Here is a 14,883-nt window from a genome sequence, read left to right as displayed (position 1 = left end):
TCAGTCCTCGTGATCAACTGCTTTGGAGTCGGCACAGCCGGAGCTGCAGTGGCTGATTGAGGTACAGGGTGGGTTTTCGGGAGGTTCCAGTCTCTCGGGAACCGAGTGAGAGCAGCTGTCCCAACGGCTGTTCTCGGGAGAGGTTAACGAAGCGTTAACGAGGCGCAGGTGTTAACGAGGTAGGTGTTAACGAGGCATAGGCGTTGCCAGGGTTTCAGCGCCCTCACCCACACTCCTCAGCTGATTAGGACTGAAGGGGTATATCCCTGAAGGGCTCAGGGAGGGCCGCGAAGTATCACATTACAATTCATATCTATATATATATTATTATAAACCATTATTTATTTATTTACTCTCAATTTTTTTCGTTTCTTTGTTTTTATTTTTTTCTGTCATGGTCTCTACAAGACAGAGGGCTTGCCTTAAGAAGGCTGTGGCGACCCAGACAGAAGGTCTGCCTAGAAGTGTGGCTACACAGGTCTCTGGTTGCAAGGAGTGCCAGAGCCTGCTACTACTAGATGAGGGTGCTAAGCAGTTCTCCTGTGCAAGGTGTGAGCAGGTGGAAGATCTGCTTAGCATGGTGGTTGAATTGAAAGAGGAGGTTGAGAGACTGAGGGCCATCAGGGACTGTGAGAGGGAGATTGACTGGTGGAGTAACTCCCTAGAGTGCCAGAGAGAAAGGTACCAGGGAGATCCCCCACAGTTTCTGGTGGACTCCCTGACCTGTCCCCGTAGGGCAGAAGGGGGATATCTGAGGGATAGGGAGGGCTGGCAGAGTCCCTGCTCGGTGCCGTGGGCGATCTACCCCCTCTGCCTCCCCAGTGCCCCCAGATACCCCTAAGCAATAGATTTGCAGCATTGGAAGTTGAAGAGGTGATAAGGGGTGAAGTGCAGGAAGATTCCCGCAGGAGGTCACCAATGGCAAGGCAGTCACCTCCGTGCATTGAGACTGCTGCTACTAAGAAAGAAAGGAAGGTGATCGTAGTGGGTGGCTCCCTTCTAAAGGGAACTGAGGGCCCCATTTGCAGACCAGACCCAAACCGCAGGGAAGTGTGCTGTCTCCCTGGGGCTCGAATCAGGGACATTACTAGAAGACTCCCGGACTTGATTCGCCCCACCGACTACTACCCATTACTAGTAGTTCAGGCAGACTGCAATGAAATATCTCAGAGAAGTCTGCGAACTATGAAAAGAGATTTCAGGGGATTAGGGCGATTAGTTCAAGGGGTGGGAGCACAAGTGGTGTTTGCTTCCATACCTTCTGGGGTGGTGAAGGACACAGAATGGGCTAGGAAAACACAAGTGATGAATAACTGGCTGAGAGGTTGGTGTAGAGATAGACACTTTGGGTTTTTTGACCATGGGACAGTTTACTCGGCTCCTGGCCTGTTATCTGTTGATGGGACACACCTATCCCAAAGGGGGAAACGAATCCTAGCACAGGAGCTAGCTGGACTCATTGAGAGAGCTTTAAACTAGCTGTGACGGGGGAAGGGGATAAAACAGGGCTCTCCAGTAAAGAGCCTAAGGAGGCTGTGCTGGAAAAAGGGGTGAGGCAGATATCTCAGCTGAAGTGCATCTATACCAATGCACGCAGCATGGGCAATAAACAAGAAGAGCTTGAAGCCATTGTGAGGCAGGCTAACTATGACCTTGTAGCTATTACAGAAACATGGTGGGACCTCTCCCATGACTGGAATACTGGGATTGATGGCTACAAGCTCTTCAGAAGGGATAGACAGGGAAGAAAGGGTGGTGGCATAGCTCTCTATATCAAAGAGTGTTTTGATGTTGAAGAACTAGTGGTTGGAAATGACAAAGTAGAGTGTCTATGGATAAGGATCAGGGGGATAGTCTTTAGGAGTGACATCGTGGTGGGGGTCTGTTATAGACCACCTAGTCAGGATGAAGAAATAGATGAGATGTTCTATAAACAACTCGTAGATGTTGCACGATGGCCAGCACTCGTTCTCATGGGGGACTTCAACTTCCCTGATGTATGCTGGAAATACAATACTGCGCAGAGGAAGCAGTCCTTGAGATTTCTAGAATGTGTGGATGATTGCTTCCTGACACAGCTGGTGCAAGAGCCTACCAGGGGAGATGCCTTGCTTGACCTACTTTTCACTAACAGGGAAGGACTAGTAGGGGATGTGAAGGTTGGAGATTGTCTTGGCCGGAGTGACCATGAAATGGTGGAGTTTGCTATTCTGGGTGCCGTCAAGAGGGTGACTGGCAAAACTATTACCTTGGACTTCCAGAGGGCAGACTTTGACCTGTTCAGGACGCTTGTTGCAAGGGTCCCTTGGGACTTGCTCCTGAAGGGTAAAGGGGTCCAGGAAGCCTGGATGCTCCTCAAGATGGAAATCTTAAAGGCACAGGAGCAGGCAGTCCCGGAGTCCTGTAAGTCAAGCCGGAGGAGCAAAAGACCAGTGTGGATGAACCGGGATCTTTTGTTGAGACTCCGAGAGAAAAAGAGAGTCTATGTCCTCTGGAAGATGGGTCAGGCTACTTGGGGTGACTACAGAGAACTGGCCAAGATCTGCAGGCAGAAAATTAGAAATGCTAAAGCCCAGCTTGAAATTAGGCTGGCTACTGCTGTAAAGGAGAACAGGAAACCCTTTTACAAATATATTAACAGCAGGAGAAAAACTAAGGAAAATTTCCCTCCTTTACTCAACGAGGCAGGCAATATAACCACAGATGATAAGGAAAAGGCTGAGGTTCTCAATGCCTTCTTCACATCTGTCTTTAATAGACAGGACAGTTATCCACATGGTACTTGCCCTGACCTGGAAGTCCGGGACGGGGTGCATAATGCACCCCCTGTGATTCAAGCAGAGATGGTCAGAGATCTTCTCCTCCATCTGAACTGCCACAAGTCCATGGGGCCAGATGGGATCCACCCAAGGGTGCTGAGGGAGCTAGCAGAGGTGATTGCCGAGCCACTTTCTGCCATCTATCAGCATTCCTGGTTATCTGGAGAGGTCCCACAAGATTGGAGGCTTGCCGATGTGACTCCCATCTTCAAGAAAGGCCGTAAGGAAGACCCGGGGAACTACAGGCCTGTCAGCCTGACCTCGGTATCAGGGAAAGTTATGGAACAGATGATATTGAGGGAGATCACACGACACGTGCATGGCAATAAAGGGATCAGACCCAGCCAGCACGGGTTCACCAGGGCAGGTCGTGCTTGTCCAACCTCATCTCCTTCTATGACTGGGTGACCAGACAGGTAGATGAGGGAAAGGCTGTTGATGTAGTCTACCTGGACTTCAGCAAGGCCTTTGACACGGTCTCCCACAGTATTCTCCTAAGGAAACTGGCAGCCCGTGGTGTGGACAGGTTCACTCTTCTCTGGGTGGAGAACTGGCTGGAGGGCCGTGCCCAGAGGGTAGTGGTTAATGGAGTTAAGTCCAGCTGGCGTCCTGTAACGAGTGGTATCCCCCAAGGGTCAGTTTTGGGGCCCATCTTGTTTAATATCTTTATTGATGACCTAGATGAGGGAATTGAGTGTATGCTCAGTAAGTTTGCAGATGACACAAAGCTGGGAGGATGTGTCAAACTGCCTGAGGGTAGGGAGGCCCTTCAGAGGGATTTGGATAGGCTGAACAGCTGGGCTGAGCTCAATGGGATGAGGTTCAATAAGACCAAGTGCCGGGTCCTGCACTTTGGCCACAATAACCCCATGCAATGCTATAGGCTTGGGGCAGAATGGCTTGAAGAATGTAAAGAGGAAAAGGACCTGGGGGTGTTGGTTGATGCTCGGCTCAACATGAGCCGGCAGTGTGCCCAGGTGGCCAAGAAGGCCAACAGCATCCTGGCCTGTATTAGAAATAGTGTAGCCAGCAGGAGCAGGGAGGTGATCATCCCCCTGTACTCAGCTCTGGTACGGCCGCACCTCGAGTACTGTGTTCAGTTTTGGGCCCCTCACTACAAGAAGGACATTGAGGCCCTGGAGCGTGTTCAGAGAAGGGCAGCAAAACTGGTGAGGGGTCTGGAGCACAAGTCTTATGAGGAGCGGCTGAGGAAGCTGGGATTGTTTAGTCTGGAGAAGAGGAGGCTCAGAGGAGACCTTATTGCACTCTACCACTTCCTGAAGGGGGGTTGTGGTGAGGAGGGGGTGGGCCTCTTCTCCCTGATAAGTAACGACAGGACGAGAGGGAATGGCCACAAGTTGCGCCGGGGAAGATTTAGATTAGACCTGAGGAAGCATTTTTTCTCTGAAAGAGTGGTCAGGCACTGGAATGGCCTGCCTAGGGAGGTGGTTGAGGCACCATCCCTAGCGCTGTTCAAGAAGCGTTTAGATGAGGTGCTAAAGGACTTAATTTAGTAGTTGGGTAGAGATAGTGATAGGAGGATGGTTGGACTAGATGATCTTATAGGTCCTTTCCAACCTTATGAACTTATGAACTTATGAATCTGGAGGTGTTGTGTTAAAGGTGTTGTGTTAAGGTTTGAGATCCTACATTAGGAAATGAGGGGGGGGGGGGCAAGGCTGCTAGAGCTTATCTTAGCGTGTGCATGGGTTGTGTGAGATTTAATCATTGGGAAACTGGGCTTCGACCTTATTGCTAATAGTGGAATTAGTCCTCTCATCTCAGGTTGCTCTGCCAACTCCACGGGGTTCTATAATATGTGTAGTTTCTTTAAAAGTACCAATTATGCCATACCCTAACAGAAACAGAGAGCACCCTGCAATTTCATCCGTGGAGCAAATAAACAAAACCTAGTTTTCACTTTTCTTTAGTTTCCAGAAGCTCTTCTTTTCCCCTAATCCATTTTTTTTACTTGTCCTCAGTGAAGAAAAACAAGTGAAGTATCTGTGGGATAGCAGTCAAATGTGAAGTCCTTAGATTAAAATGGGCTTTATGTGATGTGTGTGTAGGCCCTGTAATATGATGAAACTGTACAGTTTAATTTTCCTTCTAATTGGTCATTATAAATGTGTGTTCTTAAGGGCTAGATTTTGAGCAGAGAATAAGATTAAGTTGGGACAATAGTAAATGGAAAGTGTGTAAGAAAGAAGCAGCAGGGAGCTGAGCATTTGGAAACATGCTGATGAGGCAGTGTGGAAGGCAGTTGGCATTGGGAAGGATGACAGGGACAAAACAGAGTTGCAGGCCAAGCAGGAGGTGTTTTTTTTCCCTTTTGCATGGACTGTTACAATAATGCATTTCACTGCAGTTTGATTTTAGTTGCTATTTTTAGTGGGGGAAACATAAGTATAGGCTATGGGCTGAGAACGTAACATTAAAGTGGAGTGCAGAGATGACAATATCAATGTTTCTTGTAAGACAGAACTCAAAAGCCCAGCGTGTGAATGGTTGCTCTGAAATGTAGTACGATGTAGGTCAGACGACGGCTGTCACTGCCCAGAAATACCTAGCAGCTGTAGTGTTTGGTTGGAATTCACAGCGTGGTTCTCTGTTTCAGTTGACCTCCTTCATGTATTGCAGTCTTACAATGACATTTTAAAGTTATTGCTTTTTGGAGGCTATTTTATTATTTAGTTATAGTGGTTTCTTGCCTTCCAGGCTTGTTAGCATGGCATACCTGATGCAGCTTACTTGGAAGCAGAGCTTTCCAGATTACTTTAATTTCTTTGTTTCATTATTGTAGAGGTGGTAAATATTTGATGCATTGTCATTCGATATTATTCAGCTACCTGTCGTTGCCATTTGCTTGCAACCTGTGTAACAGTTCAGAGTCAAACTACAAACCTCAAGTGGATCCCATAAATAATACATTCAGGAACAGTCCTGTTTGTCACGAACGTGTGCCTATGGAAACGGATTTACAAATCTTTTTCACGCTAGAGGGCACTAGTATCTCATGAAATATAAGCCCCAACCAATTCTAGCTCTCAATTCACGCACGTATTGGGTAGTCCGGCTTGTCTTGTAGCAGTTGTCAAAAGCTTCCACTTCTGTCCCAACCTTTTCTCTGCAGGAATGGAAACTAAACGTGATGCAGGAGTGCATAAAAAATTAGTGGGATTTCCTTTGCTGTCACTATTGAGTCTCCAGATTGCACTTGTACTCTGAAATTGCTTCTGAGGGGATAACTTTCAGTTGAAGCTGGTGAATAGGTATATAGGTTCCTATAAGAAATAAAGTATATCCTACATACGTTTACTATACTATTACTGTGCTTTAAGTTGGTATCAATGGAAAAGAACATTACATGGACTGTGCTGCAGGCTGAGCTTTGTTCGGGTTAATTTACCTTATGTATTGATAACTGCTCTTCAGAAATGGCTGTGGAAGTCTACGCAGGCAGCTTGTAACTGGTTGCAATGGAGCCTTCATTTGCTTGTCTCAGACATTAAGTGGGTCATTTTAGAATATGCCTCTGAATCTGAGGTTTGGACCTCAGTGTGCTATAGCCATTTTGGAAATGCTTCTTGTTTTGTTATGGATTATTTTTTCCAATGCTGAATCTTGCTTACAATGCTCAAGCAAAATAGTTTCTAATGGACTTTTTGCTCTTTATAGGAATGATCATCCAGCTGCCTTGGAGATGATCCTTCTGCTGTAAATGTAGGGCTGGAGATTAATGTTGTGGGCAGTATGGCCCTAATGAACGGACAGTCAAGCAGTGTTAATATTGCAGCTACGGCTTCAGAGGTAAGGATTATGAAACTCTGTGGATACTTAATACCATGAATACTAAGGCTTTTTTAAATTCACCAAAAAGTAATTGCTTATTTCAGCAGGTCTGGCATGAGAAGGTTATGATGTGTTTGTTTTATAAACCCGGGTTTAAATGCAAATAACTTAAACCTCTGACTTCTGTTTGCCAACTGAAAGCATCAGCTAGCATTGACAGCACTGCCTTAGCAAGAAACTGCCTTTTCTGTGCTCTCTTCCATCACCAGCTAGACAAGGAAGCACTTTTTAAAATTTGAACAATAATAGGTGCCCTTAATTCATGAAGCTAGGTTGGTAAGGCCTGTGGAAATGTTCTTGCCTTTGATAGGCAGTCGTGTGTGTGTAGGGGCAGTCTGACACTTATTTCTCCTGCTTCAAAGTTATTGTAGCTTTCCATTTGCTGTCTACTTATTGAGACTGGAGAATGAAGTCAGTACCAGGACATGGAGGTTTTCTTTTTGCCAGAACTGTTGAGGGTTGTGACTGTTTCATAAATTCTCAGCCCTGATGGCAGCTGAAGTCAAAAAGCACAGCACAGCCATAAAATCACATCTTGATAGGTTCTGAGAAAGAGATGAGAACAAGGTAACTGTTCACCTGCATCAGTGACGCTGTGATATCTCCCCTCCTGCCCTAACATCAGCATACGTGGCTGCTGCTGGCAGTGCAGTGAAGTTTGGCTTCCATAACCAGTGAGAACGCTCACTGTGCTGAAGGCAAGCACTGCTGAAGAAGCATTAAAAGCTGATATGGTTATTGATTGTAACTGTGCTATCTCATGATGTTTTTATCCATGTCACATCTCATTTCTTCCTTTTTTAATCAAGAGTTTGCTTTACACTTAAAACTAAGCAGAGCATATGTTTAGCCCTTCAGGTCTTCAGAGGAAGGTGTGGGGCAGTGAGGTGATTGCTTGCTGCATCTCTGAAATTAATGTTTGAGTACTGTACGTCTGGATGTGACATCTGAACCTCCATGGGGAATAAAAGTGCCATGATTGAACAAGTCTGGATTTGCATCTTTCTTTCTTCCAAAGTTTGTTACTGTTTAAAAAGGGATACGTAATTGCTTATAATAAGCCTCTTCAATGCAAGCATGTAACATAGCTCACAGTGCAATTTCTGTTCATCTTAAAGCTTCTAAGAGATTGATACTGTCCTTTAACTCTTCTTCTAGGGCAAACTGTTTTCTTTTCCCCCTCCTTCAGTGGTCTGTTGTTTGCTTGTTGTGATCAGATTTTGATTCTTTTGAACTATTCTCCCAGTGAAGCATTGGAATTCAATTACACTTTAAAACAGGTGTGTGTGTTGAGGACCACCTTTGAAGTCCACTGGAGCCAATTTGAGACCTCTGACTGTGATGATTTTTGTCAGGAGAAAGCAATTTTAGTGGCTTCTTTAATTGTTAATTTGCCCAACAGGAAAGAAGTGCAACAGTGGTGGTTAACAAGAAATTTTGCTCGTGGCAATGTAAAAACAGAAAAGACAAGGTAACCAAAATATCATCAGTGTTTTTGTTTGTTCCTGCAGAAGAGCAGCAGTTCTGAATCCCTGAGTGACAAAGGTTCAGCTGAACTGAAGAAGAGCTTTGATGCAGTGGTATTTGATGTTCTGAAGGTTACACCAGAAGAATATGCAGTAAGTGATTTAAGTAATTTTTCTTTGTGCGGCGGTCTTTTTGGTTTTGCTTTTTGGTAGCTTTCCCTACCCCGTAGGAGATCTCGCTTTTGTGAGTAATTTCCTTCATCCTTTGGTTTCAGAAATGGACAGTGAAGAGCAGCACAGGATCCAGATTCTGGTTAATGTTGTAGTCTTTTGGGGCTATGCTCTCCATGCATTTTTTTCAGTGTTGTATGCAGCGTAGATCAGAGACTCCTAATTCTGTATGATGCAGCTTGATTCTGACATATATTTTAGTTGCTGGATATACTTGATCTGAACTTGTTTATGGAGGCATTTTATTTAAACCCTTTTCAGGTTCGTTAATATATGCTAATTGGGTAATGAAATTACAGATTCCTGGTTTTATTGCTCGGGCAGTTGCAGATGCTGGCAAAGGATGCACACACATCCTAGCTGAAGTTAACAACAATTTTTGATGGCATTTAGCTGGACCAGAAAATTTCACTTTTATTATTATTACAGTGTAGTCCTATATTAAAATAGGAAATGACATAATAAAAACTGCTTATAATTTGCCCACCCTAGAAGGGGTTGTAGTAATTTTTTACGCTTTCAAAGAAAAACACTCATGACTGGTTTGCATGTGAGCTGTCTAGCTGGTGTTTCAGTTATGTTACAGAAGGCCTGTGTGAGGTTCAGTCAAGCTTGTTGCATTTCAACTCTTCTCCAGCAAGATAACTTTTGAGATAGTCTCGTTGGACACCTGGTGGCTGCGATTCAGGATTATAGGTTCTCTGGATTAATTTCTTCAACAGTGTGGAAATTCTTAAGCTCGGTAATAAAGTAAAGCAGGAGCTTGTTGGCTTCATGTAGACATTCATAGTGGAGGTAAACACAGAACTTCATACTTTCTAATTAGTGCCTTCTCGTGGCACTTACGTTGCAAGAACTTGTTTTAGAGGTAACACATGACTATCATCTCCCTTCCAGTACTTCTCAGGCTTGGGTCTGTAATGCATGCATCAATACTGTGTTTTTCTTTTGAGTGCCATGGTACAGAAATATCAGTTAGGTGTTCTGCAGAGCCAGAGCCATTGGATTCTTTAATTCAGGTGAGTTATGTAGCAGTCCAGAATGGCTATGGGTTCCTTTGAATGGCTGCAGTGTGTAGCCAGTGGTGGGAGCTGTTGAATAACAGTAGGTGAGCTGGTCTATGCAGAATTGCTCTCAGTAACTTGATCAAAATGCAAAGGTGCTTTGCTCTGCATTTTTTCCATGTGGAAAAAATGATGCCCATTGCCATTCACTGATGCTTGTTGGATGTTTATGGAGGCCAAACAGTGGATGTGAGCACAGTGAGGGCTGGGCACTGCGTTTTAGCAGTGATGGCAGTGACAGTGGGTCACCTCCACTGGTGCAGGTTTTGATGAGCACAGCATGCAAGCTCTTCTTTATCATTGGTGAAAATGGATTGCTAATGGTGGTGACAAAGGTGAAAAACGATGTTTTGTGGCTGATAATTTGCTCTTTCAGATAGTACCATTTTGCTCTTTGTATCTATCATAGCCTCCATGGAAGTAAATAGGAGGCATTAATTTCAGAGCAACCAGGATAGTACATTTCAGGTTTTGTTTGCTGTAAATAGATCTGAAGTATCTCAAAGATTATTTACCAATTGGGCAAGATTTCCAGTAGTCAGTGTATAACCCTTTAGGAAGGTTGTAATTCATTTCAACTCCTTTTCAGTAATGTTTCTGTATGCAGGTGTGCTTCCTGGTTGATGTTTGGTTCTTTGGGCAAGGTCATCTGATCTTACACTACTGATTGCTTGTTTGAATCCTGATCACTCTTACTGAAGGTTGTGGAAATAGGCTGACTTGCCAGAAATTTAGTTACCTTGGCAGAAATGTCCCTTTGACTGCTTACACTTGTCTCTGTTTTATTGGCCACTTCCTTATTTTGCCTGTTTTCAGTCTTACCATAAAGGAAAAGTGTACAATTGTCATCTGTTTTTCTGTGTTGAGGATGCCAGCATCAATGGGAATGCAAAAAAGTAAGGCTTTCATCATAATAAGGGGTACATACATCTCAGAATGGATGTGGATATGTTACAAATGGGTTTGGAAAGTATGAGAAAGCTTCTAGTCTCTTGTACTACAGATGCAGTGCAGGCTACTGGCATCTGATTCAGGGAAGGCTACGTACTGTAAGCAGCTATAGAATGAATACTCTTTTTAAAATATTTTCTCAAGTAGTGAACTGTGGAAATAACTTGTGAAGTAAATATGCACAGAGGAAAAAATAATGTGATAGAAGCAGTAAAACAGCAATAAAAACGAGCTGCTGCAGAAGAGCTAGTTAGGTAGCTAATAATCAGGGAGTCTTGACTCTTAAGAATTGCCATGAAGGAGAGAGCTAAGTGATAAAGTCAGGACCGTCCCTTCGAGGGCTCTGGTTTGAACAGTAGCAGGAATGATTACTGTAACAAAGGTGTAATGTTTCAGTTACACGGTTGGCAACAGCGGGGAGTTGCAGGCTGTCTGTGAGGTTAAAGGCCTTTTTGGAAGGGGCCATGCTGCAGCTGGAATTGGTGAGATCAGCTGCTGCTGGAAATGTGCAGTTTGCTGTACGTATACCTTCAAAGCAAGGTTTCCAGGAAAAAAAGAATGCCATTCAGTGGGTATAAGCGGGGTATGTTTGTCTTCTGCTAAAGATCCTACAGACAGCCTTCTAGCTGCAACTGATGGCAGTCTGTCTCTGCTCAAATACCTATGTTTAGGCCGATCACTGCTCACTTCTTCATTAAACAGCTGAAAGCCACAAAGCAAGTTGGTGCCAGCGTTACCCACTGGTGCCTGGCCCTGCAGTTGCAGCCGTTCCACGTGCTTACAGGATAGACACTGCTCTGCTGAATGCTGCCCATTTTCTTTGAAGGGAGAACTGTGGTTTCAAGTGTACAGGCACAATCTGTGGGGGAGGGATGGTGGCAGTAGGAAGAGGGGGGCTGGTGGGACTAGAGGAAGAAAGAAAAATGCTTTGGGAGCTTGAGCTCCAAATTAAGATGCTGGCGAACCTCAGGTTGAAGAAATATTTATTTTTTGCTTTACGGTAAATTTGTATTCCTTAGGCAGCAACTGTTTAATTATTTGACTGTTTTTGACTTGCTTTTCCATTTTATTCATCAACTTAGCCACGGTGGTGTAAATATTTGAGGTCGAATTAAGGGGAGCACAGCTGTATAAATCCATTGCTTTTTTTCCTACCTAGTTATCTGAGAAGGATTCTTTATTCCGTGATCTAGTCTCTGAAAGTGCTGTGAAGTAGGTTTGGGTTCATATGCCTATGCATTTCTCATTTTGATTTGTTGTGAGCTTTGTCAGATGGATATCAGAAGAAATACTGCTTTTAAAACGAGCTTATTTGTTAATTTTTTTTTCAACCACGTTGTTTGTGCAGGAATAGATCTTGAATTCATTGAATCCCCGTGCTTGGAACAAGACAGAAGTAACTTAGACTGGCCCGAGGTTCCCTGTAGGGCATCTTTCTCTGTTGTGCAGGACTCTTCCAAGTTCACCATCTCCTGCACTGGGTTTCAGTGCCTTCGAGAGCCTGAGGCAAGTCTGCCTGTCTGCACCTGAGAGCAGGCTGAATAAAGCACAGTGCTGGGCCCCGGGAGCATTTGATTGCAAAAAATCAACCAAACAAAAGCTTGTATGTGTTCCTGTTAGCTCTGTTTTACAGAAGAATATTAAACGAGTATGTTTGCAGTGAGGGCAAAAAAATTGTAGAGTGTAGGAGAACCATTACTGATAAAAGTTTCTGGAGTGGACTTTGTGAGAAAACAAGTAGAGTTTCAACACAGGAACTTGAATTCCCCAGTGTTCGTTTTGGGCAGCAGAATTATTTTACTACTGATGCAGCTTCTAACAGAAGCTTAGCTATTTTTTTCAGGGAGGAAAAGTGTTCTGGCAGCCCGCAGAGGCAGTGCTAAGCCAAGTTGGAAGGCTCAAATGTATTTCCTTCTAAAAATTCAGATTAAGAAACAATTTATGAAGTGCTGCTTGAACCAGCATGGCTTCAAGGAAAATCAGATTATCGCAATGTTCTTCAAGAACCAGAATGCAGACTTTTTTTTTCATTTCAGACAGAAACTTAGTTTTCATTTTTCACAATGAGGGTTTCTGTCCAGGAGCTCTGAGACGCACAGGGTCCTTGCAGGGTAGGTGCATGACTGGAGAGCCTGAAGGAAGCATGCAGCCTGACAGGAGGAGCTGATGCTTGCAAAGGGATGGAAAAAGGGGGATATAGTCTGCATCATCAAATGTGAGCTATCATGTAGGGCTCAGAGAAGAGCTTGATGCAGTGGTGTTAACTGCAGCTAGATGTGAAGTTACAGGTGTTCTGGCAGGAGGGTAGTCCTGGGCTCACAGAAAAGAGAGAAGGAGTTAGGGAGCATTTTAAAATGTCACCTGGTTGACCTGCATATTCAAAGGAGCAGCACTGTGAGGTGTGATTCTTAGTCATGGATGAAAAATGTATGGCGTGACAGCCTTGCCTGAGAGAGGGGTAAATATCTTCACGTGAAGTGATGCGGTCGTCATTTTAGTATTTTGAAGTACTTAGTTTTAACAAGTCCAGCATCTCAACACCCAGGAGAGCTAAAGTATTTTTAAACTCTGTTGCTGAGGACTGTTCGAAGCCTGTATCTTTCCACTACGTACAAAAACTCCCACAGCTTGTGCAGGGGTGAGAGGGCTACCTTCCAGCTAATGTTCCCGTGTCCTAACTGCAAGGTGAGAATTTGCTGTTTCATAAAAGTGGTTTTCTCTTGTTGGATTCCTCGTGTGGCCGAGGGTCTGGAAGTACGTTCATTGTGTGCTCAAATGAAGAACAGTACACAGACGAAGTTTCTAGCCATATCACTTCTGGAAGGGCAGAAAATACTGTTTCACAGTCTTGGTCTAATCAGAGAGCTTAGGTAAAGATAGTTATGATCGAGTCAACCCCCTGCCAAAGCAGCTCCCCAGCTCAGGTTACACAGGTAGGTGTCCAGGCAGGTCTTAAACATCCCCAGAGAAGGAGGCTCTACCACCTCTCTGTGCAGCTTGTGCCAGTGCTCTGTCACTGCACTGTGAAGAAGCTCAGAGTTTTCTATTACATGTGCAACTTTATAATACACACAGCTGAGAACTCAATCAGAGCTTATTATTGGCTTGCTTCACATAACAAAGTGATGTGCATGCTTGAAATTTTTAGCTTGAGTATTAAAAAATGAAACCACGTACAGGAGGGGAAGCTACCCAGCAGTTTGTACTGGCTGTGTTAAGGAGCTGGCTTGAGAAAAGTCAGTACGTTGTCTCTCTTCACTGAAGAAACCAAATCAGTGACTTTGTTTAATTGGGGTTTAAATTCCTCATGATTTGCTCATGGCAGAAGTTATTCCTATTAAGGAATTGAGTGGTGCTGTCCAACAGAAAATTGTTTTCTGGTTTCATCACTTCAAGGGAACTGATTAGAATGACAACTGTTTGGTTTTTTTATTTCACAGCGAGCAAGCACCTCCAGAAAGATGCTTTAACAATACAGTGAGGTGCTGGACTTACAAGTGGATGTTATTGCTTGTTTCTTACACATGGCACAACTTGTTTTAAAAACACCTCTGACAAAACTCTCATGAGACACGCAGCTTTGTCTACAAACCCAGACAGCTTCGTGTCCATCATCTTACCTATTCAGCTAACAGTTTCTTTGGATTTGTGAACAGTTGAAGTGCTTGGAACCCTTAAACAGGAGGAGTATTTCTTGAGCAGGTGGTGTAAAACGTTGGTATTGCAGAAGGTGGATGATGCTTTTAGCAAAGGCAATCAAATGTGTGAACAAAACAAACATGCAAAAAACAGCCCAACAAACCAGTGAACAACAACAAAACAACCCAACATGTATCCAGGTGATACCTGGGTGATCAGGTGTACCCTGGGAAGCAAAACATTTGCATGCTCTCTATTGCTTTTGCATGAGCAATGAATTGCTTTTGTGGTCCATTTCTGTTGTAACGTTGCAGACTTGTTTTGGTGAGCAGGATTTGAACTTGAGTGATAGTTTCATTTCTTTTGTAAGGATTTTTTAGTATCATTAGTATGTATTTATAAAAAGTTATTTCAGTTTTGCTTAAAAGGAATTAAAAAAAAAAATCACCTGAAAATATCCCAAATCTGATGAACTAATTGTTTCAGAAAGTCTTCCAAGCAGTTTCTCTCTGCTGCTTTTAACCTTAAGTGCCCATTCTTTTGATTACAGCGCATCCCTCCATTCTCACATTCATTTCTTCTATTGAGGAGCAGTATGATGTACTCTGACATGTAGTTTCTTCAAACAGTGTATTTCCTGAAAGGCTGGGCATGGTTTAGAAGGCACAGGGTAGACTGAAGATGGAGCTCTGTGAACTGATGGTACAGAGCTGGGCTTTTCACCTTGGAAATCAAAAGGAAGGGTTGCCTCTTGCTGCAGCACGTGTCTGCTCTGTGCTTGGGGTTGGTTCGTGTGAGAGAAATGAAGTCATCCCTTCTGCCCATTAATCCCTTGTGTTTTCTCTACAGGTAAGGAAGTAT

At 43.9% G+C, this 14,883-nt stretch overlaps 1 protein-coding gene across 5 annotated transcripts in view; it reads left to right on the top strand.

Moving 5' to 3' along the window:
- The window catches only part of RALGPS2 (Ral GEF with PH domain and SH3 binding motif 2), a 111,286-nt gene that overhangs the window by 23,030 nt on the left and 73,373 nt on the right, over positions 1 to 14,883 (top strand). For all 5 annotated transcript variants that reach the window (XM_065744910.1, XM_065744902.1, XM_065744920.1 and 2 more), the window contains exons 2-3: positions 6,498 to 6,629; positions 8,183 to 8,290. In XM_065744910.1, coding sequence (XP_065600982.1) covers positions 6,573 to 6,629; positions 8,183 to 8,290 — 165 coding nt within the window. In that variant the 5' untranslated portion in view covers positions 6,498 to 6,572. The remainder of the gene's footprint in view (positions 1 to 6,497; positions 6,630 to 8,182; positions 8,291 to 14,883) is intronic.

Source organism: Cyrtonyx montezumae, unplaced genomic scaffold (genome assembly GCF_038088225.1).
Source record: "Cyrtonyx montezumae isolate F1298 unplaced genomic scaffold, pur_monq_1.0 scaffold_1, whole genome shotgun sequence".
Taxonomy (NCBI): Eukaryota; Metazoa; Chordata; class Aves; order Galliformes; family Odontophoridae; genus Cyrtonyx; species Cyrtonyx montezumae.
This window is presented reverse-complemented; position numbering and strand designations above follow the sequence as displayed.